General features: G+C 43.7%; 1 protein-coding gene and 1 long non-coding RNA gene across 12 annotated transcripts in view; one reads left to right on the top strand and one right to left on the bottom strand.

The window, feature by feature from the left end:
* Positions 1-707: 707 nt before the first annotated feature.
* Positions 708-8,233, bottom strand: LOC146436249 (uncharacterized). Its single transcript, XR_014852593.1, has 2 exons — positions 6,952-8,233; positions 708-4,958 (listed from the first exon to the last, which is right to left on the bottom strand). It is a non-coding gene; the product is annotated as an uncharacterized LOC146436249 (long non-coding RNA).
* Positions 8,234-8,339: 106 nt separating this feature from the next.
* MEIS2 (Meis homeobox 2) overlaps positions 8,340-26,651 on the top strand; it is a 173,933-nt gene continuing 155,621 nt past the window's right edge. For 4 of the 11 annotated variants that reach the window (XM_085062023.1, XM_085062021.1, XM_085062018.1 and 1 more), the window contains exons 1-7: positions 8,976-9,888; positions 10,902-11,134; positions 12,735-12,876; positions 13,382-13,432; positions 14,214-14,264; positions 15,196-15,345; positions 25,370-25,484. In XM_085062023.1, the coding sequence (XP_084918149.1) occupies positions 9,877-9,888; positions 10,902-11,134; positions 12,735-12,876; positions 13,382-13,432; positions 14,214-14,264; positions 15,196-15,345; positions 25,370-25,484 (754 nt within the window). In that variant the 5' untranslated portion in view covers positions 8,976-9,876. Of the gene's footprint in view, positions 8,584-8,969; positions 9,889-10,345; positions 10,379-10,901; positions 11,135-12,734; positions 12,877-13,381; positions 13,433-14,213; positions 14,265-15,195; positions 15,346-25,369; positions 25,485-26,651 lie in introns of those variants that run through there. The other 7 variants (XM_085062019.1, XM_085062017.1, XM_085062014.1 and 4 more) reach the window with 5 other exon arrangements.

Here is a 26,651-nt window from a genome sequence, read left to right as displayed (position 1 = left end):
AATTGACCCTCTGCGTACGTGACATAAAGTCATTAGGTAAATGAGATATTCATACGGGGTGTAATCAAGGTCGTGCTAATTTTATTTGCGGTATTCGACTCAAATCTCGAGCTTCGTTTGGGGACAGCAAATTGTCCCCAAGGGAAATGAACCGCCAGGTAGACCACAGGTGCCGGGAAAAAAAAAAAAAAAAAAAGGTAAATAAAAGCCGAGTAGGGAAGCAAATTGCCCCGAAGCCCCGTGTCCGTGGTGGGCCCTAACCCTGGCCCCAGCCCCAAGCCTGGTGCGGCCGCGGGAGACTGCTCGGCGCCTGCGGAGCTGCGCGCAGGATCGGGGCTCCCCGCAGGGCTCTTCTCACCTCGCTGCTCCCGCGTCCCCTCCGACCTGGGAAAGCTGGGAGTGCGAGCAGTGTCAAAGATCCTCGCCTCTCCCAGGCAGGATGAGAACGTGTAAAAAAATTAGATTTATTTATGCACATATTTATCCCCTCTAATTATAGAAATTAATCCTCTTACTTATGACTAAAAGGTAACGTCTAAGGCGTCCCTTTGATGTTTAACAGCATCATTTGTGGCTAACATTCCAACTGATTAAGGAATAATTGTTGTTAAATGCTTTACAAGTGGATAGTGTTTAATTGAGAGGCATTCATAATTTTACGGCTTACCACAAAATGAAACGTAATTAAAAACGCAGAAACTTCCAACTGATTTTGTTCCAATTATGTTTATTGTTCAGACTAATTACTGCACAAGATGGGGTACTTTTCCCCATGTCTAAATGGCACACGCTTCCCAAATATACCCTTGCAGGTTTTTCTTTTCCAGGTACAGGCTTGGGACGGCTTTCTGCAGCCTCCGTTCCCCCACCCCCACCCCTCCCCATTATAATTAAATGCTCCAGCCTTTTCTTCTCTCCCCCATGCAACACCTTGGGATGTGAGAAAGTGATGGCAGCTTTCTTCCCTCGGAGCTCGAAGTAATTGTAGAAGGGCTGATGAATTTCTTGAAGAAACACTTGCCACACACTGAGGAAACCATCTCCTAGCAGGATTTTACAAACCAAAGTAAACAAAGCACCCCAGGGGCGATTTCCTCCTTTTGCGCAGCGTACTTCTCAATTTACCTCAGAAGGGATCACAAACACACACGAGAATTACAACAGAAATCATACTTGGTTTGGGGAACATATTCCGGATGAGAAGAAGCAGAGAAATTTAAAGTGTTCAAAGGAAGGGACAGTCATTAAAATACCTGCCAGGCGCGCTGCCATTCCCTTAACTAACCTTCCTTCTTTCCCGTGAACTCAGAAATCTCTTCAGCATCTATTTAAACACAGACATCCCTGGGGGGAGGGGGGGAAGAAAGGGAAAAGAAACCAGCCCACACACCCCTCAGGTCCATCTCACCAACACCTCTAAAACAACCTCATCCTCAGAAAGGGGTGGGGAATAAAGTTACTTGCCTAATTTTACTTTTTGTTCTGTTGAAGAGAGTTTATTGTGCAAATGGCTTTATTTATTTATTCCTGAGTTTCTCCATCCCTCAGCTGGGCTCTTGGAGAAAATTAGAGAGTTGCCTGAGATCATGCTAATAAAAAATCAGTGCTTACAGTTAAAGGGAATAATCACATCGATGAGACCCTGATAAAATAGTGGCGGTGGGGCATCAAATGCCCAATACTGCTTCCAATTTGGTTTTTTCCTTTGGGCTCCAAACCGTTAGGAAATAATCACACACGTATTTATTGCTCCTTTTGTCTCCTTCAGTCTAGCAGGATGCAAACCCCTGTGCGTGTGTGCGGGGTTCAGGGGGTTGTTGCTCTCTTCGGGAGCATTGCAGCATTCACAGGTGTGTTTTGGCTCGTCGCTGTATCCCTGTACAGTTTCCCAATTCTCCCGGAGGGTTTAATCTAGGTGTGAGAGTAGAAAAGTGTTTAAATTCTACTGGGGAAATAAGCGGGGCCGGGGGAGGGAGGGGAGGGGAAGGAATTCCCTCTTATGGCGAGTCAGAAATAGCCAAAGCTTTCCAAACGGATGTTTAAATTGGACATAATGGAGCAATGCCTCCTTCTTCTTCTTTTTTTTTTTTTTCTTTTTTTTTTTTTTTCCTCTCTCCCTTCCCTCTTCAGGTATGAGTCTTGAATCCTTTCATTAAACTGACACAGATTTCCAGAGACGGAGAAAAGGAGGGGTATCTGAGGTGGACATTTTATGTAAATGAGCAAATCCGAAATGTATTACAAATCCACTGTAATAAAACTGACAGTTTTGACAGTATTGACAACATAAATATATGTTGGAACACAGCACTTTCAGACACTTAACCGATGAAGCAATAAAAAGATTCGACTACAATATTTCAAATAATCGACATTGATGTTTTGATACATCATTTTTATACCTCGAATCGATCTATCACTCTATGACCGGTCAATTTTAAGTAAAAATCCGCTGCAATTATTTACGCTATTGCCAATGACGACCTAATAACTGTTTTCAATTAATTACAGCAAAACTAAGCATTATGAGGACTAACCGGCCGCATATTCCATTGTATGGCATTTCTTGTATGAAGAGCAAACAGATATATGTATATTGCATTCTTTTGTGGGATCAAAGAAAGACATACAAAGACGATCACAGTCTTGGGGCGGGGGGTGGGGGGGAAATAAAAAGCAACCTCTTTTCGGGAACACACCGCCGGCTCTCTAGGAAACACACTATAATATTTTGTCAGCTCTCTCTGCAATACCAAACCGGGCTCCTAAGATTTTTTTTCTTTTTCTCTTTGGGCTGTGCACTGAATCCCACTTCAAACAATGGGCCGAGCAGTTCTTGAAAAAAGAAAGAAAAAGAATTTTTGCTTCGAGTGATTGCCTCTGTGTTGTGAGAGTCTCCGGATCATTTCAAAAGAGGTAGGAGTATATTGTTCTCTCCGGACCGAGAACTCCAGTGTGAAAATGAGAGCGCTCCTCTTCTGGAGTTTTATAGGCAGCTGGAGAACAAAAGGGGATATTTTGAGTGAGCTAGAGCAGAGCTCTCAGCAGAGTTTGAAGCCTTTGCGGATTCTCTGATATCACACTAAAGCCACTTAGTTTGCCCTAACTGTCCTTTTGGTTACCACGTCATACTGGAGTGAGTAATTTTTTTCGTGCTTCAGGCTTCTTCGAACAATTGCAAACTAGATTTTTAACTACCCGGTGCAAGCACTGTTAGTGGGAAGCCCTGACAGGTTTGTGGGTGTTTTTCTTTTTTTTTTTTTTTCTGGTGTGTGATGGAAATACACATATCGGTTGTTTATGCCCTCCACTTTCACAAACATCCCAGCCCAAATTAAAAAAAAAAAAACCAACAAAAAAAAAAACCCAACAAACCCTTTTCTCTGACTTCAGTGCTTAACACCCACCCGCGCGACATAAACCGGACAACCGCGAAGGGATTCCTCTCTACGCCCCTTCCCACGGCGGCTTTCGCCCCACAGGGATGGCATGCGGGAGGGGGCCGCATCAAGGTCCCGCGGGAGGCGGGGACGAGCGAGCCCCGCGCCCGGCGCGGCGCTGCGGGCTCGGCTTGGAGCCCCGCCAGATAGCGCTAGAGGGCTGCTGATGGCAGCGCCGGGCCGGCGGGAGCAGCGCTCCGAGCATCCCCGAGCGCCGCTCACAGCCCCGCGGCCCCGGCCAGCAGCGCCACAAAGGGGCCGCGACGGCAGCACGACCCCGGATCCTTCTGGTTTCTTGTAGGGTTGGGGATTTTTCCCTCTAAAAAAAAAAAGGGCGGGGGAGGGGTGGAAGAAAGAGTTAAAAGCAAAGTTAACAGGTAAGTAAATGAACCTCCTCTTAATCCAGCTCCCAAAGATCTCAGTCATACCGCAGTCGAGGTCAAGAAAAGTTCACCGTGATGGGCTACCATTGACTTTCGGGACTAGAAAGATTTTCGACAAATAATAATACATTGCTGAAATGCGAAGTACACTACTGGCAGACGGGGGGATCGGGGTGAGGAGCTAAATGAACCCAGTGATCTGCAGAAGCTAAAACGTGCGTGATTTCACAGGGGCACCCGAGATGGGACCTCGAAAGTCTTGCAGCTGCGGGGAGTCGGAGGCGAATCAAAGAGTGCTGAGGCGAATAAAAAGTGACTGAAGTTGTAAAAAGCAACCGTAAGGGCAAAGGAGAGTATGGTAAAGAGTGGGTTTGGGGGTAGGAATTTAAACTGTGGCATAATCCTGATTATAAAAAGGAAAGCATACTAAACTCCACACCTCGCTGTGTGAGCAAAACAAAAAGTAAAATTCACGTGAATTTCACTATGGGGTCATGGTGATGCCCTGCATCCCCATTTTAACAGGCAGATTGCATTCTTCATTAATTATGACACGTTGCCTAGAATGACAGTTTGAGATAAAAAGCCAGTTCGAATATGCTAAATTTTTAACCGTGTTCCATTATAACTTTAGCCCGTTTAAGAGGAGTTTTCCCTTCAAATGTAGTCTAAGTGTTACCGAACACAATGGCATCATCCAAAATACTTGAACTCAGCACACAAACAAACAAACATTGAATAGTTACAAACAAGATTAAGGTCCAAGTTATTTGTCCCTCCAGCAAGGCGTCAATTGTCCTAACAGATGTAGGGACGTTAAGAGGATTTAAACCATGCGAATTTAATAAACCAGATTAGCAATAGGTGCTTTCCACAAATGCTAAGAACCGGAAAGTAAATCTAGCCTAAATAACCCATCGGACCGGAGCATCACCTACAAGGAGAGCACAAAATTTCCTACAGGGTCCAATAGGATTTCGTGCAAACATGGCTTGTTTCCCCATAAAAACTTTCTATTTGCATTAAATCTTGTGCTAGGAGCACACGCGCGTGCAAAACAGCAGTTTAAGGTCTCCAGTGGGATATATTCTTGAAATCTGAAATATTACCTGTTGTGCCATCCGCTTTTGCAAGGCTGTGGAAAGAGAGAGAGAGAGAGGGAGGGAGGGAGACATGTAAAGAGAAAGCAAGAGAGGCATGTCTCAAAGCCAGCAAAGGACTAAGATGCCACACTTCGGAAAGGCTGATTGAAAACAGACTCTTCTTAAGTTTTAAAGGATTTTCTCTCTCGCTCCCTCCGAGGGCTAAGAAGCCGATTTGGGAGTTTGAAGGGAATAGGTTTCAGCATCCATATTTGTTCTGGTGCACTTGTAAAATGCGATTTGAAGAGGATCTTTAGCCCTCTGATTGTCTTTGTATTGTTTTTCTTGAAACGGATCTTTTGCCCTTAATGAATCCCCACACAGCTGGACAGCTCCTGCTCGGACACTGAGAGCGCTAACCCCAAACTGACCCCAATTTGACACCACAAGATGAAATTTTACCGCCTGTTAAAACCATTTCCAGCCTCAGCAAAAGGAGCTGGCGGTTGACTGAGATGCACTTCCATACCGGACACCTCATTTCTCTTTGGACTTCTGAGCCGATCTACCAGGAATTAAAAATTAAAAAAAAAAAAAAAGGAAAAGAAAAAAAACCCCTCAGACCCACCCCCACCCCCCCTCCGACTCGAATCTCACACTTTTCCTGAAAACAGCCTTCGCTGTGAAAGTGATGCAGGAGAAATGGAAATTAGTCATTTTAATTTTCCCGAATTACTGTTTTTTAAATGAAATGTCACCAGTCGGGGGGGGGAAGTAAATAAAAAATCACCTAAGTATGTAAAAGCCCCCACCCCCTGCACATACGTGTCCCATTTGCCTCCGAGTTCCCAACAGCATCTTTGTTAGTAGATGAGTACATTCACTTAAGGGTGCTAAATTGAGATTCCTTTTTAATGGCCAAACTGTAGCGCTTTATAAACCACGTTCTCTGTGTGCTTTAATCCACTGGGATAGTGATGAGGAAAGAGGCTTCAACTCTTTTCACGTGGAAAAAAAAAGACACAGGAGGAACATTAAAGACCTTCAATTACTATATGAAATTTCACTTTCTATCAAGTTAAAATAATTTTTAAAAGTTGGTCCCTGTCCCAGATTACACACATGCACAGCAGGGCAAGACAACGCAGGGGGTTAATTAGTTTAGGAGGGGCAAGAAAAATTTAAACAATTGAAAGGAGCAGCATTGAACACTGCAAAAGTCTTTAGCTGCTTTTTTTCAGCTTTGATTTTAGCCCGTTTTCTCAGAATTTCTTAGTCAAGAGAACTGAGATCTACAGAGACTTCTGTGAGAAATAAAAAAATAGAATTAGCAAAAAAAAAAAAAGTGGTCTAAAATGATTAAGTAATAAAAGGATTTCTTCTATGGGAGCCAAGTCATCTAACTTCTTTTTGAGAGGAAAACTGATGAACTTCTCTTACAGCTTGAGGTCTGAAGAAATGCATGAATCTTAAATGCAGCCAGATTACTTTTGCACAGCCAGCTTATAAGAAAAGACCTCTTCTTTGGTGATACTAAAACTATTTTAAAAGAGACACACTTGTATATCTCAAGAGACAAGGCTCTGGGTTTGCACTGCCTCGGTTAAAAAACAAGTTTGGAATCGACAAATATTTGAACCACATTCTCTAACGTGGCTGCATCACAAGCAAATGATTCCATGCAAGTTGAGAAATCTGGCATCTTTGGGGCACGGGGGGGGGGAGGTGGGGGGAGGGAGGGGGAAGAAAGAAGGAAAAAAACCCCAAATAACATTTATCGATGACTAGATCTCTTTTAAAAAAAATCTGTTAGAAAACTACAGCTGTAAAAGTAGGAAAGGATTTGCATAACCTACTGCTCTGTAGGTCTCCGCGCACCCAAAGGATTAGCCAAGCATTCATTACCATGAATATCTTGAATTACGTTACCGATTTATACGACAGAGTATAAAATACTGCACAAGAAGACTGGCTTTTTCCCTGTGAAATGAATTTACTTAACCACTGCTTGAAAGAGATCTACATACTAAGGGCTCTTCTACTCACCTCTCTTTACAGTCCCGTGAAAGTCAGTCACAGCAATTCGGTTGCTCTTAGGACTAGCTTTAATCTTGGAGGAGATCCTCTAGGAAAAAAACCGTGTCTGCTCTCCGGCTTCTGGCGGGTTTTAAGCACGGTGCAACTCTGGCTAAAAGTAGGAGAGGCACTTTTCTCCGTATTCCCCTCATATTTGTAAATACAGCCCTGCTCTGCAGGGCTCGGCGCTAGCGGAACATGCAGGAATGCCCACTGGCGTTTGTCAGCCCTCCACACTATCTTTCTTTATACGTGAGGGCTGATTTCCCGCAGACATCATTGTTATGATGGCTCATTTAATCAAACTGTTTAATTGCTCCGGTAATCACTATCATCATCACAGGTACTCAATCATTCATCATTTTGGAGAGGTTTATTGACCTCTGGAGCTCATTCCCTTCGCCTGTTAAAATCAGGCCAAATATCTACAACTACCACTTGAGTTATTTTCGTAAAGTTGAAAAAAAAACCAACAAAAAACCAAACCTCTGAAAAGCATCGTCATCACCACGAAAAGCAAACCGAACCAAAATCTAACGGAACAGTTTTTTTTCTGCCGTGTATTTTCAAAAGCCATCTATGTATGAGGCCACATTCACAACCGGGTACATAATCATTGATAAATCCCACTATTAACGGGATAGTCTGTTTTAGATTTTATGTGCAGGGGACCGTGAACGAGGGTGGGGGTTGGGGAGGACAAAACTGCAGCAATCGATAGTTTGACCATCGCTCCTCCCCTAAACTTCAAGCATCCCCCATGATTGATGATCCCGGGTAGCTTTGGTAATTGACTGCTCTGATGTAAGGCATGGTGTAGCTTCAGCGAAGTGATTGGGCGAGAGAAACGCTCCAAAATTAACGCGTGTGTGTGTGTGCCTGTGTGTTTGGAAAAGTTCATTTGGTACTCAAAGGTGGGGGGTGCATCATCTCACTTAATTTGCTAAATAACCCCACTGTAATTAGCACTACCATTAGAAGGCATTACCGAGCTAATACTCCAGCATACATTCCACAAGCGCAACGTCGATAAACGGTAAAGTCCAGCAACACACACACGTAAATACAGCGCTCACCGCCGGATCCGCTCAAAACGAACATGCAAACAGAAATCTACATAACATCTGGATCTCTCCTACAAAAGACTGAGCATGACTTTGTTTTTAAGCCCTTTACAAAGCCTGGCAGCCTAATCGCAAAACTAAAAGGGATTTCCCCCTCTTCCCCCCGCCTCTCCCCGCCCCCCCCCTCCCTTCAAGACATCCAGAGCGTGTTTGATAGCAGCGATCACTTAATGAAGAGCCCAACACGGTTTGAACGAGGCGTTCTCTTCATGCCCTGGAAAATTAATTTTTAGAAAAGCACAATGAATTGTCAGAGGGAAGAAGCCGGGCTGGCAGCACGGCGCGCCGGCGGAGCCGGGAGCTCCGGGCCGGAGCAGCCTCGCTGCCAGGGGAAGAGCAACTTTGCGCGGCCCCCCCGCGCTCTGTAGGTCCCGGTGCCCCCGGGATCGCGCACCGCGCGCGGCAGCGGCGACAGCCGGCGACTTGACCGAGCGGCCCCGCGCGCCGCCAGACGCCCGACACCGCGGGCAATCGGAAGGTATTTTGTTGCTCAAATAATCTAGCGCAAACCAACCCGGGGCCGGGCTTCTACCGCACTTTTCTTCTCGCTCTCTGCAGTTTCCCCTGCCTCTCCCCCCTCTCGCACACACGCACTCTCCCTGTCCTTCCTCCCCTGCCTCCCTCCCTCGCTCCCTCCCTCTCTCCCTCCCTCCCTCCTCCCTCCCTCGCTCCCTCCCTCCCTCTCGCTCGCACGCTCGCTCGCTCCTTCCTACACGCCGTGCTTCGCTCGGGGCAGGGGCTGCTGCGCGGCTCCCCCCGCGCGGCGCCGCGGCCGCCCCGCCGCCGCGCTGCGCATCTCCAGCGCTCCGCCGGCTGGGGCGCCCCGCCGCCCCGCGCCCGCGCCCGCCGCCGCGCCCCGCCGCTCCCCGCCGCCGCCGCTCCCCGCCGCCGCTCCCCGCCGCCGCCGCCGCCGCGCTGCAGGACTGGCTATGGCCACCACTACTTCCGGGTTCCGTCACTTCATTCTCCCGCCGATCAGCGCCGCAAAACTGAACCTCTTCTATAAGGCAGCCGGCAGCCAACCTGCCAACACTTACTGACACTCACTCATCCCAGGGAGCGAGGGAGAGAGGGAGACAAAATACCTGCCGGGAGGAAAAAAAAAAAAAAAAGGAGAGAGGGGGAAGTCCGGGCTTTGCAAACTATTCAATTTTTCTTCGCATCTTTCCCCACCCCCCTTCACAGTACTTTAAAAAAAAAACCAAAACCAAAACCAACAACCCTATAGCGATCCTAAAAGGCAAAACCCGAGCACGGAGTTACTGGAAGAAGAAACCGGGGTTAAAAAGATTCCTCCTCTCTTCTTCATCATCATCAACCATCATTCATTCACTACCTTGACATTCCCTGGCTTTGATTGACAGCTGGAGTGGCAAAAAGCCATGAGACACGACAGTTTGGTTACATGTGGGTTGCTGACGGGCCGATCGTAACCTTCAGTTTGGGGGCTTGACAATTTTTTTTTTTTTTTTTTTTTTTTTTTTGCGTAGAGAAAGAAAAAAGGAAAAAGAGAGAGAGAAAAAGGAAAGAGAAAGAGACAGAAAAAAAGAAGAAAACACAGAAACTCATCGTGGTTCTTGACTGTTTTTTATATATTGTTGTTGTTATTGTTGTTATTATTATTATTTACCCATATTGGAGGATAGGAGAAGTCTATAAGTGGGTTGCAAAAAAAAAAAAAAAGGAATCTTCTTCACTCTAAATCACTTTCTTTGCTGGACTGGGATATTAAATATACGACACATCCAGGAGTTTATTGGAGCGCAGACTGATGGCGCAAAGGGTAGGTTTAAATCTCCAACACTTACCTATATATAAATCCTCTCTTAAGAGGGGCCTGTCCGATTTGCTCTCCTCTGTTGCTGATGATGATGGCGGCCACTATTAAAAAATAGCAGCAAAAATTATTCACTGGCTTTTTGTGTGTGTGCATGAGTGTCTCTGTGTGTGTGTCTCTCTGCAATTGTTCCACGCTTTTTTCCTCTCTAGCTTTTTCCCCAGCAGCGCGGTTTCCCTGCTCTCTGCCTGCTCAGTAGCACGGGTTTCACAGGGGAAAGCTTGCTGCTGCTGCTGCTGCTGCTGCCGCCGCTACTGCTGCTGCCTAGCAAAGACTAAGAAATACATATGTGTGTCTGTGTATATACGAATGTATATATATGTATACACATATAGCTGCCTTTTCTTTTTTTCTTTCTTCTTTTTTTTTTTTTTTTTTTTTTTTTGTCTCTGGCTTTGACAAGGACAAGGGGAATTGCTACTAAATAATGTTTCTGGTAACTTTCAGATTATTTCCCCCTTTATCTCCCCCTTTTTCCCCCTCCCCCCGATGCACCCTACCTTTCCTCTCTCCTTCCTAGTGTTGATTTATTTATCTAGTTGCTTTTGATTCTGCTTGTTTATTTTTTTTTCTTCTTTTCTAATGCAGAGCAACTCTAGTTTCTCTCCTCCGTTTCCTTCCTTTTCATCCCCGTTTCCTTGTTAGGGTTTCTCCTGCCCGTGCTGAAGAGGACCATCTTCCCCCACACACGCAGACAGGCATACACATTTTCCCCTTTTACCTCTCCTCGCACCCCCACTCCTCCCTCAGCCCCTCCAGCCCCTGCTCCCGGTCCCAGTCGATTTCATTCTGAACATTTCTCTCTCTGTTGTGGCTGTTCTTGTTTTGTTTTGCTCTGTTTGTGTCTGTCCGGGTGCTTTACTCTCTTCTGACTTTTGTTGTTGTTTGTTTGTTTTTTATTCCCCCCTCTCTTCTCCTCTTTCTTTTTCTTTCTTCTCTTCTGGCCCGTTTTTTGACAGTACGATGAGCTGCCCCACTACGGCGGGATGGACGGAGTAGGGGTGCCGGCGTCCATGTACGGGGACCCCCACGCCCCCCGGCCGATCCCCCCGGTGCACCACCTCAACCATGGGCCGCCGCTCCACGCCGGACAGCACTACGGCGCCCACGCCCCGCACCCCAATGTCATGCCGGCCAGCATGGGCTCCGCTGTCAACGACGCTCTGAAGCGGGACAAGGATGCGATCTACGGGTAGGTGCCGCCGGGCCGCCCGGCGCCAGGGCCCGGCTGCGCAGCGCTGGTGCCCGCGGAGCGGCCGGGGCAGGAGCGGGGCAGGAGCGGGGCGGGCGGGCGGCGGGAGCTCCCGCGGGGCCGCGGCGGCAGCGGCCAGCCGAGCCCCGGAGCGGAGTGGGGAGGGGGGAGCCCGGAGGGGCCGGAGGGAAGGCGGCGGCAGGGCAGCCCCCAGCCGCCCGCTCCGGAGGGAGACCCGCGCGGTGGCTGGCGATCTCAGGACGAGGGCGATCTCGGGACGAGGGCGATCCCAGCCTGATTCAGCTGAGGTGCCAGCACCCACGGGAAACGGGTGCTGGAAAACAGATCTTTTAGGGAGAGAGGCTGGGCTGGGGAGAGGTAGTGTTGCCTCGTCCTTCCATTTTTCTTTTTTTTATTTATTCGGGTTTTTTTCTCTTTTGTGTTTTTTGGGGTTTTCTTTTCTTACCCTTGGGGGTAATTTTCTTTCTTGGAAAGGCCCCACTTAAGAGTTAGGGACGTCTCTCATAGCTCTGGATTTTAGTTGGAGAAGTGTTGTTCTGGTGTTCTTCTCTGCCATAATACCACTCTTCCAACTTTGTAAATAAAGAGCTATTCACATCGCGGAAGGTAGTAAGAATAAAAGGGATTCACTTCTTGCAAACAGCTCTTCCCAGAGACAGAAGACATAAATACATTGGGGGCAATGAACTGAATTTTCTATTTAAGAAAGAAAGAACATGAGGAAAAAGAAATTCATACCCAGCAAAACTCAAGCCTGCACCGGCGCTTTGCTTGGAGGGAATGACACTGATTCTCTTCAGTGCATTTTGGAAAAAATACTAACTGATCCTAAAAGGAGAGCTAGTAACATCTATGACAGAGTGTGGGGCCTTGATCAGACACCAAAGGGGAAAAGAAACAAATGCATGCTTACTACTTAGCACGCAGATAATTTTTTTTCTGACTACACCAACTATGGGAAAATATTTCGCGAAGTGCTCCCTTCCTCCACCCCCTCCCCAGCTCACTTATCTGGACAGATGGTATTTTACTTGGGTGTGCTTCCTAAGCCAGGAAACTTCACCACATTTTTGCTAGCAGGCCCCTTGAAAAATAAAATTACGTATTAAGTAGTTTGCAGTTTGCCTAGCTGTGCTCTCGTTTTAGGTCATAGCTGGAGGGTAGGGATGGGATCTTCCAGGTTTTGCGGTATTTTAAGCTGTGGCAAAAGTATAACATTCTCAGCTGAGCTGCTGCTGAGCACGTTCGGTGCCTTGTGCGCTTAGAGAGGTCACTTTTGTCCTCATCGGTGAGGACTGCACGGGGGATGTGGTTCGGGCATTGCAATTTCAAAATTAAAAAAAACAAACAGACAAAACAACCGCAGCCAACTCACCACCAAACCCAGCATTTTTATTTCAAAATGTGGTTCTCCACTGCTCTGCCCGGAGCATTACTGCGAGACTGCAGAGTGTGGCTATGTCCGTCTGTCCGTGTCTGTGTGTCCGTGCATGAAAAAAAAAAAAACTTGTTGATTACAGCTCTTCTTTCCCTCTCTCCCCCACCCCCTCCTCTCTCTTTGTGTGCCACTGCCCGGTAGGCACCCGTTGTTCCCCCTCTTAGCTCTGGTCTTTGAGAAGTGCGAGCTGGCGACCTGCACGCCCCGGGAGCCCGGCGTGGCCGGCGGGGACGTCTGCTCCTCCGACTCCTTCAACGAGGACATCGCCGTCTTCGCTAAACAGGTCCGGCACCTCTCCCCCCGCCCCCGACCCTCCCCAGCGCTCCCGTCGCCTCCTCAGCGCCTGGACCCACACGGCCGGGTGCTGGCAGGGGCAGCCTCCCTTTTCCCCCCGGCGCCCCCTCTCCGGCGGGGCGGGGGTGCGCGCTGGTGGCCTGCCTGGCCCTGACCCCCCCTCCGCCGGCAGCCCCTCCACGCTGCCGGGCTGGGACTCCCGGCCCTTGCCCTCCTGCATTAGCGATAGGGAAAGGTAGCTATGGCCGAGTTTTGGAGGCAGAGGGAGTGGGGGGCAGGCGGGGGACCCAAAGGAGAAGGCTCCCGTGGCACCGGCTCGGTGCCGGGCCGGCAGGAGCGGAGCGGGCTCCTCTCCACAGCTCGTTGACCCAGGGCGTTTGGCCGGATTTTGGTACCGGTCGGTTTTGTCACAGGGGTTTTTCCCCTTTGGGTGATCCGGTTACGGGGCTAAAAGACAGAGGCTGCGTTCACGCCGCTTTTTCTTCTTCTTGCAGGTCCGCGCCGAAAAACCACTTTTTTCTTCAAATCCAGAGTTGGACAATTTGGTAAGGCCTGCTCCCCTTTCCATCTCACTCCCCTCTCGCCCTTCCCGACCCCTCCGCCAGCTGCCTGCAAGCGCCCTCCTGCGCCCCGGGAGCGGGCCGAGCGGTGCGGCGGGGCAGCGGCTGCCGGTCCGGGCACAGCGCTGCGCCGGCATGGGAGCGGGGCGCCGGCCGGTCGGCAAGTTGCCGTCAAGGGGCTTCAAAGAGCTTCACTCTTAGAGCTAGTCAGTGCAAAGTCTCAAGCCCCAGTGCATTGCAAAGCTGCGTTTGAAAGCCCCGGGAAGCTAAAGTGAAGGAAGTAACTGCTTAAGAAGAGAGAGCTGGAGATTTCTAATGTAATTCTTTTGCTAATGTGAACGATTTCAATATTCAAAGTGCCTAAATCCGCTTGTAAAGAAGATGCCAAACTATTCAAACACACATTCACCCCCCTTTCTCCTGCGGGCGGGCGTGGGGGTGGGAGCGTGTGTTTGACTTCTCTGCGGACCCTCAGGGATGAGGGCCAGGGTGCTGAGAGGGGAACGAGAAAGAGAGGAAGAGGTTTTCTCCAAGATCGCGGTAATAAAGCACTAATCACCGCTCCTGGAATAAATATGATAAAAATCAAGTGCTTAGGTTAAAGTTGATCAAAATTGTTGAAGCGTAACCAATGAGCTAAAATCCTGGATAATGACCGCGCGCCCTGACAATCCCCTTCTCCCCCTTTCCCACCCGGGCTCGCGGCTCTGCCCAGCCCCTGTGCTCCTGTCTCCCACGTAACCCCTTGCTCAAAACTTTCTTGCAGATGATCCAAGCAATACAAGTACTAAGGTTTCATCTTTTGGAATTAGAAAAGGTAAGAGCCACGGAGGTGGGCGGGGGGCACCCCGTTCCCTCCCTGCCCCCTCTCCCCCTCCCCTTCCATCCCCCCTCCGGCTCCCTTCCTCCCCACTGTTTGGGCTGACTTGTAAACATGGCCAGAGAAGATAGGGGTAATGCAGTGTGACACTGTAACCTGTGCCATCAGAGCATGTGACGCCCGACAGGCATGCCCAGCCTGGCTTTTTCCTTTTTTTTTTTTTTTAATTTTTTTTGTGTGTGTCTGTGTAATTTCAGTATTTACTAATATTAAATATTAAACCCCTTTCATCCTTGCCCTTTTCCTCAGCAGAAGCTCTTTTTCCCCATTCAGAAATATTATGTTGAACAAAAAGAAATGAAAGCACTCCTTCTCCTGTCCAGCTCTGGCAGGCACATTACCCCAAGCAATCACTAAATGTTTGGAAGAGGCAGGGGCCCCTGCGAGGCGTGGGCAGGGGCTGTGCCCTGGGACAAGAATGGCTCTTCCCACAACCTCAGCAAGTTGCTTTGCTTTACTGCTCCCGGCCATTTAGACCTTTTTTTTTTTTTAACCCCGGTTTAAACTGATCCCGTCCCGAGTGACTAGTTGTACCTGTTTGGGTTGTGCATGCTCTGGAGATACCACCTGGGTCCAGCTCCCAGTGTTCCGATGTTATTACCAAATCCGATTTTCTTCAGCACACAAGTCCGAGCCCACTATCTCTCTCTCTCTAACTTGTTGCTGCCGCAAGTCTCTAGAGAATAATATGAGCTGCAACAATTTCTCTATTGTTTCCTTGCCTTCAACTATTGTCCCCCTTAATTAGAGTTACTTGTGGAATAGATCACAGGGTTGTTCTTGCTACACGACCCCCCCCCCGAAAAAAAAAAGTTGGAATATGATATTTTGCCATTATTGATTCTATTATACTTGTTATTCTTTTCAGGTTCATGAATTGTGTGATAACTTCTGCCATCGGTACATTAGTTGTTTGAAAGGAAAAATGCCCATAGACCTCGTAATTGATGAAAGGGATGGCAGCTCCAAATCAGACCATGAAGAACTCTCAGGATCTTCCACAAATTTAGCCGACCATGTAAGTCCTGTTTTCTTTATGGCACTTTTTAAGTCTTTAACCTGCTTAGAGGACCTGTTCCTGATTTCCTTGCTTTGCTGCTGTTGTCTATTAGTATTATTACTACCTTAACCTCTTGCAAGCTCCAATCCCATCTTCATACTTTCTTCCCTCTCGCTTTGTAAAGTTGTAGAAATGCAAAAGGTTCCTTCAATTTCCATCTGTAAAGCATCGAGTTTGCAATGGTTTGTAAAGTTTCCTGGTCTGGGCGGCTTGGAGAGCTAGCAAACTGTCGGTTTGATGTGGGGATCGGTGCTTTCTCCTGTTCTTTGCCAGCTTTGTAATCAATGCATCAATGTAAGGAAACAGAGACAAGAAAGTTAGGAAGAAAGTTTGCTGATTTGCTCCCCCCTCCCCTCTTGTGGGGATGACAAGTGATGAGAATTATTGGCAATACTACACTGCATTAAAAAAAAGGGGTTAGCACATTAGAGTTTCCAATGCTTTTGCTTTATAGCAACTTATTGTCAGAATATGGACTTATTGCCAAACGCCTGAAGCATCTTCATAATAAAAGACAGTAACCTTGATGAAGCAATTATTAACAATGTATTACAGAAAGCTGGAGAGAATGATGATTGAGTAACCGTAGGTTAGTGGCTGATTTTAACACTTTAGGAGTTGGTGGATTAGTGTAATGTGTGTAGGACTGAATGTTGGTGTGCGTGGTGAGAAGAGTGCCTTTGTTTTTCCGGGTTTTGGAGCGGCTCTCGTGATCCTTCAAAAGATGTAGATGCAGAGAGACTTCGGGATGTGAAGGGAAAGATTGCAGCTGGTACTGCAGAAAAGGGAAGGAATGGCTCTGGTTAAAAAGAGTGGGTGTGAACTCCACTTTATTTATAGGAACACATCCCTGGGGGCAAAGGGGTTTATACAGTTTTAGATTCAATTGAACTAATAATCTAAATGATACAGTCTAATATTTTAGCGGTTGAAATATTAATTTAACACCCGGTGTGAAGTTAACCATGCCTTCTGCACAGGCGCCTGCATTTATTTCCCAGTGTGTTAAGAAGAGTAGCTGGAAGCCCGGGGAGAATGAGCTTTCTAGGAGCTTTTGTTTCCTTTGAAAACACGTTGTTTTTGTGTGTATTTGGTAATTACATTCGACCTGGACTGAAGCTGAATTGGGAGATAAAATAATAATAAATTCTTCTAAATGTCCCCCTTCTGGCATGGCTTAGTTACGGGAAATATTTTTGGACCCAAGCCTTAGCTTTCATTTTCTCATTTGTATTCAGTAAACATTGCATGACAAGGTTTGTGTTATGTTTTACATTTTAAATCTATTATTTTGAGAGAAAAAAATGTATGCAGAGCTTCCTTAAAGTTTCTCAGCTTATCAGCTAACTCACATGAAGATAATAAACTCCATGAGGCATGACACAATTTCAAAAATATTTGTTTCATGGCATTTTACAACCCTAAATTCGTGGGCATAAGTATTCTGGGAGAGTACTAGAAAAGAAATTGAAATGAGTGGCAACCTGAAAGATAGTGAGTCATTGTGTAAAATTTAGAGAAACAGGAAAAAAAATATGTGTTTCTCCAGTACAGTTTCTTTACAAGAGTGTGTTTCAAGTGGAAGTGTAGAAATGGAGCATGCTTATGTTTATATTGAAGAGATTAGATAAACTAGCCTGTTTAGGGTTCTGGCAGATGGCAAATGCTCAAGCCAATTTGCAGTGCTCCATTATAATATTTAAATTCACACACAATGATAGGACAGGAGTGGAGGGGGTTAGCATTTTGATAATTTAGTAAGTATTATCTTCCCTAAGAAGAATCTCCTCTTGCTTTTGTGGCCCCAAAAACAAACTCAGATAAATATGACAACCCATTTATCTTGCACCCGTTAGGGTTTACCACTTCATTGGGTATTATAATTTAAAGCCTTTTATTTCCTGGAGATTTGAGCTATAACATTTTTACTTTAGCCCCCTGCTATTTGTTTTGAAAGGAAGCAATAATTTGTGCAACCAGAACACCAACTGGGAAATGAAGAGTTGTATCACATAGTTACATTTTATTCATGCGTTTTGGGAAATGCGTCTCCTTATTGGATTTTTTTTTTTTTTTGGTGTATTAGCTTGTTTTCCTGACAAAACTTTAACACTCTTTTATAGCTTGCTCAAACTACCTTGTTTTATATTTGCACTGTACAAGGTTCCAGCAGGAAGAAATGTATTTTTATTCATAGAAAAGGAAAAGTTTTTAAAAAATGGCTAATATAAACATGCAAGTCTATTAAAAAATGAGCTATCATTTCTGAACATCTACCTGAAAATGTAGCAGTTCAAGCATGCAAATTTGTCCAATTTAGCTCTCCAGGTTTATTTTTTTTCATTTGCCTTGATATGCATATTTAATATGTAGCCTTAGGCTAGATCTCATTTGGTGAAAGTTGGTGTAGGGGTGATGATGAGCCACTTCAGAAGGACAGAGACAGCATGTTGTTTCCTCTGTTTTATGTATTGGCCCACTATTCTGATCCAGGGGTCTTCCCCTCATGGTTTTATTTGCACATGAAATACTAGGAGCATTTCAACTGATTGGCTATGAATAATGATAGCCCAAAAGAAGTGTAGGTTAATTTGTTGTGTGCCAAGGTTTCTCTTGTGGAGGTGACAGTTTGTGACAGCTGTTTGACACCCCAAAAATCCATACTCCTCTATTGTTATTAAGTGGTGTAAAGCTATCCTGTGTGTGTTTAATGTGAACATGAGGGGTGGTAGTAGTGACAGTGGCAGTGCTGAATTAGGAACTAAGGCAGCTCTTAGCTTCATTGTTTTTCTAGACCTTAAAACAGTCTTGAAGGAAAGTAATAGAAGTAGGACTGCCCAATATTTACCGTAAGACTCTAAATGGGGTGCTCAAATAGTGCATGCTTCCCCTTTCAAAATCTACTGCTCTGCTATTTGTATAACTTAACTGGAAACCAAAACCAAAAACAACAAAGGAATGAACTCTCAGAGATACACCTGTGCTGGGAAAAGGAGACAGCTGTACGCGGTTGTGCTGTACATGTTTGGTAATAAATGTATTTATTGAATTTTATTTTCGTATGCTATTAACTGTTATGTAATATAGTTAGTGTAAAGGGTCCAGGGACTTAGTAGATCAAATAGTGCAATGCGGGCCACAAGAAGCTGAAACTTTTGTTATTACACTGCTGTGTTTAGTAAATATAACAGCCCATAATTAGTGTTTGAATTTTTAACACCCTCATTTTTTTATTGCTCTGAGGTATTAGCCGTACATGGGAAGAAGGTAATTACAGCTATGCCCTGGCTGAACCAGATTAGTTAGGGAAAAAAAAAAAGATAAGAAAAGAGGAAAAAAACCCTTTGCAGCTGCAGTTCAAGTTCGGTTTCCCAGCACAGGCAATTTATTATTGTTCAACTACACATTCTGGGCCCTATCCTGCATTCTGTGTTCAGCCTAAAATGTCTGATGAGATTGTTGACAGATCTTTTTTTTTTTTTTTCTTCTCATTTCAAGCTATTCAAATTTGAAAAACATAAGACTTGTAAAATATGGAGATTTTTAAACTTTTTTTGAGCATATAATAACACTTCGTACTTTAATTACATTTCTTTTGTACTTGGCCTCACCTGGTGTGATACAATTCCTTTAGCACAAACCTGTTTTGAAGCCTAGTAATTCTTCCATAGAAATTTATGTCTCTCCTTCCACTGGCTTTCATGGCAACAGGATCAGGGCCTCAGTCTTTTTGATATTGGTTTATATGTTTTAGTCAATTTGCAGCTCACAGGTAATAATATACAGATCATAATTCCTAAAAAATAATTAAAACTGGATAGAATTACACATACATCTCTTTTATAAAAAAAGACTCTTGACAGATTAGAAATCCAAGGTCTTAACTGTAGAAGAGAAAGATTAGTCTGAATATTAAACCTTTCAGCTCTCACATGAGGAGATACTTTTATTTTGTACTTTTGGATATCCAGACAACTTACATTTCTTTAATATTCTCAAAGAGCGATCTGTGAAAATTCCTGACATTTTGCAGATAAGAAAAAATAAAAATAGGGTAATATATATGTGTTCCAGTAATATAATTAAATCTTTAGGTAAGATTTCACTGAGTAATGAAGAAGTAATTGGGGGCCTGATGCTACGGTCTCCAGGTATGCCACACTTTTGTGGACTTCAGTGGGAGTTTTGAGAAACACCAGATCAGACTCCAAAGGTGCTCTTTTTGTCTGTAGTGCATCAGAAGGAAAACTAAGTAGCTAACTGCAACAATAATAAGGGAAACTTAGAATGTGGCTTAAGACTTAGGACATTGTGGCTGGCCCTGTGCTTTCTGAAGGGACAAGGAGTATCAGGAACTTTCCGAGACTGTAGATAGCGTTGTGCATTCCTGCTTTTTGAAGGGCTGAGGTACGCTTCTGTCGAGAAAATCTCAAAATTTGAGTCTACAGCTCAAATCTGAGTGTTTTAATTTTAAATTCTGTTCTCTCAAACTGAAAAATAATGTATTTCACTCTTTGATGACTGTGTTCCCTTTTTGGTTTGAGTTGTCTATCAGTCTAAATCAAGTGTAGCCACACAGAATGACATAGAAGGACCATTAAAAAAACCGAACAACCCCCTGATTTTTCAAGTCTCAGTTCCTTGGTGACAGGTGGATTACATGTCTGATTTCAATCTTAATTAGAAAATACAAAGCACGCAGCTTTTCAGAACACTGCTGTGTTCTGGGAGGATCAAAAATTACCCCTGACGCTGTCCTCAAATGCAAAATCAAGGCACAAGAATTAAAACTTTTACATATATACAAAAAAATATCTGATAGATTGCAGTGCCTTGATTTTTGTTTCAATTGTGTAATCCTAGTGCAAAAAAGTAATCATATTAAGTATGCATCTGCAGGAAAATAAACCTTAGCAATATCAGGAGCAGTCTTTTTTAGAAAACATATATTTTGCACTAAATCAGTGTTTTTCAATTTTTATTTCCTTATTGAAAGTTTCTTTAAATAGTAAGTTTATTATTAAATGCACTCACCATAATCTCTAAGGTACCATCCTGAACTTTACACACACAAAACATAGACAGACACAGATACACACACGGAAACACATGTGCATACATGGGGATAGATTTCCATCTCCTGCATAGCCTATCCTATTTTTATATATGGTGGTACCTAGATACAGATTTTTGGGGTATCAGTCATGTCAGTCATTCCACTGTGTTTACATGTGTTACTTGTAAGAACAAGGTGAGCAGGATTTGGATTGTGTTTGGGGTGGAATAATGTCATCTGTATCAAGTAGTTCAGTTCAGTTGTGTTTGCAAAATTAATTTACCAGACCTTTGAGTCCAACCACCTTTAGAAACAATGCTTTATTGCCATTGTAGTTTCTTTTACAAAAACAAGTTGTGTTTTATTTCTTCTTTGTAGATTAATGATTTTGTCAATTTTGTCTGATAAAATTATGTTGGGGCCTGATCCTGTCAGAGTTGTATACTTAAAACTTCAGTTAAGATCTGTGAGCCAAATCCTGCTCAGCTTACTCACATGGGTATCAGCTGCCCTGATTGATTTTACTTCCCGCTTATAAATAAGAAGCAGATTCCTTATGGTTAATTGAGTCTTTAATATCACCATAAAAAGCAGTATGAGATCAGAATCAGCCCTAGCAGGACTACTTACACTCAAAAAAAGCTAGCCAGACTTTGCTCAGCAGATATTTTCGATGTAAAACGTAAGAATTGCAATTTATCAGAAGGTTACCCTATATCAAATTTCTCTGTTACAACATCTCTGTTCAAGAGATATTAAAAACTCTTACAGTTTCCAGAAGATTTTCAGCATCAACAAAAGAGTAATGTGTCAGATTGGCTTCGTATGCCTTTCGTCCTTTCTGTTGCTCTTTTCTAGATTTAGCAAAATTCAATGGTGGTGCTAAATCAATTTTTTTTTAACTTTCAAGGGAAAAAGCACTGGTAAAATTGTGTTTTCTAGGGAAGGCCGTGCGTGTAAATGAGAAACAGCGGATAGCAGTGGAGTGATCTCCTGTGGCCCTGCTAGTACAAGCTTTCCCCATATTGTCTCCTGCTTTTATATTAATTACAACTTGCATTATCAGCTGTGAGTCTGTAGCCCAGCAAATAGAAAATACTGCCCCTGGAGACATAGCTTCTTGTATCTATTTTCCATCTCCTTCTATTGTGCTCTACTCAGTATTCACTGCTTTTCTCCTAGTGACACTGCTCTTTAACACAATTAGGTAAGAGCAAGAGGAGTACCATATTTGGCTCCCAATTATTAAAACTACTGGGAATAGATACGTGTGTGCTGTTCACTTTCTCTGGTATCTGGCATTAGTTTAGGTCATACATGTGAGAAATTTTTATGGTATGCATACGTACACAAAATAGGCAATTGCATCTTGGCAGACAACATCCACACTCTTCAATGTGTTTCTGCAAAGTATACTACTAGACTTGCAAGAAGAAATGAGAAGCCATGCTAGCAGTTTGTGTAATTTATCTAAAGCTATCTGTTTGGTTTCTTTTTTTTTTTTTTTCAGTGTGGTAACTCAATACGAATTTCATTGAAACTAACAGAAAAATTACAACTCATATTAGCAGGCTTTTGACTAGGTTCTCTTCAGGTACCTAAACTATACTGATAAAGTTTTCCAGTGAAGCACACTTTAGATGTGTCATTTGGTCCCCCCTTTTTTTTTTTTTTTGTGAAGATGTGCATAAAATAACTACTTATGATTAGTCATTTTGCCAAGAATTTTTTCTTCAGTGATATAAGGTTGGAAATGGTCTAGAGGAGAAAAAGAGCAGTTCACTGACACGTACAATGATCTTAGTCCAAAGCAAAAGAATGCTGCCTTTTTATGAGTCTGTCAACTCCACCCCTAGAATTATTTGACATTTTTTATAATATTAAAGCTATTTCCCTCCCTTTCAAATTCTTTCAACATTCTACTGTCCCATTTAGTAAATAACTTATCTCATATTTTCTGTCCTTCAACAAAACTCTGCCAAACTGCTTCCTCAAGAAAACTGTGTCACAAGAAATACATTTAATTCTCAATCAATACAGTCTGTCTTTCTCAAACTGGATCTACAGAGGTCAAGAACAACTCAGCCTGGTAGAGACAGCAAGTGTTTTCAGCTGTGGGAAGCCTCATTCAGTGATCTTTTCTAAATTTTCACAGCTTTGAAACAAAAAGGCTGGTCTAGCTTTTGAAATACTGTATGATAGGTTTTGGATGACATTTGCCTTAAAACATAGCTGAGCTGTTTCCAGTTAATTATTGTAACTTTCATACATGTGATGAGGAGCTCCAACAGCAGCCAGCGCAAGAGAGCCCACAGTACACAAAATTAGCATAACTCACTGTGTTTCCTGAAAAGTTTAGCCTAGATGAACGTGTTGCAATTACTACGTTTTCGAAAAGAAGGTTCCAGCACAATGTTGTTGGAGGGCTAAACTCATGCTATGCTATTGTTTCTTTCCTTTTTCATGTATTTCTTCTAGCTCTTTATCTGATTACCATCCGGCAAACAGCTGACGCTAAGAGGCTGCAGAGGGCTGAAGAGCTCCTGTCTGCTGTTTGCCTTCAGCTTGAAGCTATTTGAGTGGCTTCCTAAGTCAGAGATAAAAAGAGAAGCTCATAGGCACAACTGTGTTTTAATCCAGGCTGTAAAACAACTTGCTCAGTTTTTGCATTTTATTTCCATCTGAACTTTTTGTTAACCTTATTTTCAACTTTTTTGTTCTTTTTAATAACATCTGGGCTGCTTCAACTTTCAAGACTTCTCATCTTTCTTTTTGCATTTTTTTCCACCTGATTCTGAAAAATGATGGTAAAATGTGGGGGGTTTATCTGTGTTTTTTTCTTTGGTTTTTTTAAAGGATATTGTGGGGAATTACAGTATTAATTAGAGAAAATTAACATCATAACCTCAATGAATATTTTGTAATAGTACTGTTTGGTGGCAGTTTTTTCCTATTGTAGTTCCGTGCGAGGAAAAGTAGATCAGTCTTCTAGGTTTTGGAGGGGGTGTTGATTTTGTGCCATAAGTGCTGTTGTGCTGCCTGCTGTGCTGACAGGTTAGGCAAATTTCAGATCCTGACCTGTCTTCTGATTTTACTCATGTCTTCCTGTTGTGGGTGTATGTGTGTGTCTGTCTTTGTAAGGTGAAGGGGATTTGGATCCTTCTCACCCTTTGGTCACCTGAGACTTTACTGGGAACCTTTTGAAGTCATGGGCTCTTTGCTTTGTCTCTGCTGCAATCCAGGTCAGGCCGTCAGATTTATGTTGCTGGGTATTGCAGCAAGCCGTTACTTGGCAATTCTATTCTGCATTGCTATACAGCATGTGGTACTAATCAGTGCTAGAAGATTACTTTGAGATGGTTCAATATATATTTTGGGACTTGGTCCCAATCACACTTACACTGTATTTTACAATGGGTAAATCAGTTGATTATGTTGATCTTATTCCTACTACACATTGAGGTAGATGAGGTCAGAGTCAGTCCTGCTAAAAGAATTTATCCAATATGTCACTTGCTGCTTTCAGCTTTTCCTCATGCTTTAATAGTCTAGTGTTATTTCACAATGCAGATTTAAACCACAATCAAACCCAAGAAGCTTTTTTTTTTTTTGAGGGGAGATTTGTTGTTTGTGTTGTTGTCGAATTATTATAATGCACTCAATTTAAGTTGTCGCATGCAGGTGACAAGTAATGCAGGTCCAACCCCTACTCTGATCTGTTTCATGTGTTCTTGCTCTCCTTTTCTGCCAGAGGAAATTCCATCTCTTGCCTGCCTTCATGTGGTGCTGATAAAGCTCTTCCTGTACAGTAGAATTCCTGTTTTCCTTTAAGCAACAGCAGGGTATTGGGAATGATCAGGAAAGGGGAGGAGGACAGGAGGAGAATACACTCAACAAAGTAGCACTGAACTGTAACATTAAGTTTTCCTCACTTATGCTTTTAAATGGCAGCTCCTTTCTCTGGGAAAGCCAATACTCAATAAATTAGAAAGTGTACATGAATTATGTGACTTAAGTACAGTTGTTCGGCTCTTACTTAGCCAAGTTTTGCAAACTTTGTAAGTCTGTCTTCTGCATTCCCTTTTGTAGTGTTTTATGCATAGTAATGTAGAAAGAATTGCATAAAAATCACTGTACATGGTATTTTATATAATCACCTGGTGGTTATTCTTGACAATTCTTGTAAGTGAACTGTTAGAGTGATAAATCTAGGAAGTCTTTTGAAATGTGTCATATCAAGGTGGTGGCTGAGGCTGAGGAAACATCTTTCCTGGTATAGAACATCTTTCTGAGAAAGCTTGCTTTTTCACCTCTCAACTTTGACTTTGTTGGAAGTTTTTCCAGCATTTAAATGGGTGACAGAGAGGCTGGAGAGTGAGGACACACTTCTCTTTCATGTGTGTTCTCCTGTACTTCTTGAAACTGTTTCCCTCCTCCCCTCAAAGCTGTAGTCAGTCTGGAAAAGCGAAGTGTGGGGCGATAGTTTGCATACCAACTATCCTGATCCTAATGTGAACCCTTAGTATCATAAACTATGCAGGTAGATGCTCTTCCCTCCCCTGCCCCCTCCCACCCCACTACCCTGCAGAGCTCCTTAAGAAACTATATTTATGGGTTTTTGTCTCTCCTGAAATATTCTTTTCCAGTACTATTCAAACAATTAAATCCAGACAACTCTGTGGAAAGTTTAAAAAAAGAAAAAAATCTGTCCTGTGTTTTAACAAGTAAATCTTTGTATCTCCTCTGCTTGCCTTTGGTGAAGAATTATTCCACTGTACAAACAGTATAGGTGTTTGACACATTTCACAAATGCTAATGTGTATACTTTCCTCCCCTTCCTCCCCTCTTCTCCCGGTTTTCTTTCTGTTCTTCATTTGCTATTGGAATGGGAACCGTGGAAAAAATTCCTTGGCACTCTGACACCAGAATCCTTCATCTTGGAGAGACCACGATGATGCAACCTCAACGCACTCGGCAGGCACACCAGGGCCCTCCAGTGGGGGCCACGCTTCCCAGAGTGGAGACAACAGCAGCGAGCAAGGTAAAAGGTCAAACTTTTTCCCTCCACAAAGTAGGCATGACTAAAATAACTCCAGCTTTTTTCTTTATATCTGTACATCTGCCTTAGAGTAAACATGGAGTGGCAGACTTGCAGTATAATCAGCTGTAAGTTAGGGAGACGGTATTTCCTTTTCCTAACCCACTTAGCTGCATTTTATTATTATTTCAAAGTGAAATATCTAATCTTCAAACAAGCTTTGTAATAACAATTGATTAGTTCTGCCAATTCCTTTACAAATTTGGTTATCTACAGTTTATTTTTGTGTGGTGTAAGTAAATACAATGACAGACATACTCTCCAGCTGCAGTGCAGTTGTTTGAGTTGGGTTAAAGATGGAGAGTTTAACCTGTAGTTTTATCTGGGAAAGAGACTTCTATGTGAAGTTATGAAGCTGCTAAATTATATAAAGTAGAAGCAAAACCCGAATTGGGAAGAAAAGTGTTTCTTGAAATGTTTGCTTGTACAAACTTGTTTCTGCTTCTGAAAATCTGATTTCTGAATGGTAAATAGAGGTATACTGGAACTGCAAAACCTCTTTGTTATCTATACAGTGAAACCTTCTCAAGGGTTCAGGAGGTTTGATTATTATTTCAGGGTGTTTTGTTTTATTTCCTAGTGCATTGCACCTTATGTGTGGTCATCTGCATCCATGCTGAGTGAGTGTCAAAGGCTGTCATTCTGTTATGATAGTGTTTTACACGTGTTCATTAGAAGAATAAGTGACTCCAGAAGGTGTAAGAGTCAAGCCTCCAGTGCTGAACATAGGGTAATGATGGCCTGCTGTCACTCTTAAATCTTGACTCAAAGCTTGTGGGTTTTTTTTAATTCTTTTTTCCAAAGTCCAAAATTTGAGGTGGACTTCATTCTTGTTTTTCTTTGTAAACATGGTAAGGTTCTGATAGTGAGAGAGACATTACCTTTATAAGGCCTTATGATTTGGTCTCTCCACGAGATGTTTCTCCTACATCTGCAGTATTTTGCCCTCTGTGTTTTCCCCCACATGCCCAGCAGAGCCAACAGACAGGGCTGACATCCAACTAGCCCTGCAGGAACCCAAAACTGGAGAAGGGAGCAGCCTTCAGGGCTAGAGCTGCTTTGACTATTCTCATGCTTGCAGACTGCTTCCCACTGTGATATTTGCCATGC

Source organism: Lichenostomus cassidix, chromosome 5 (genome assembly GCF_008360975.1).
Source record: "Lichenostomus cassidix isolate B80296 chromosome 5, HeHo_3.0, whole genome shotgun sequence".
Taxonomy (NCBI): Eukaryota; Metazoa; Chordata; class Aves; order Passeriformes; family Meliphagidae; genus Lichenostomus; species Lichenostomus cassidix.
The sequence above is the reverse complement of the archived record's forward strand: the minus strand, read 5'-3'. Positions and strand labels throughout refer to the sequence as shown.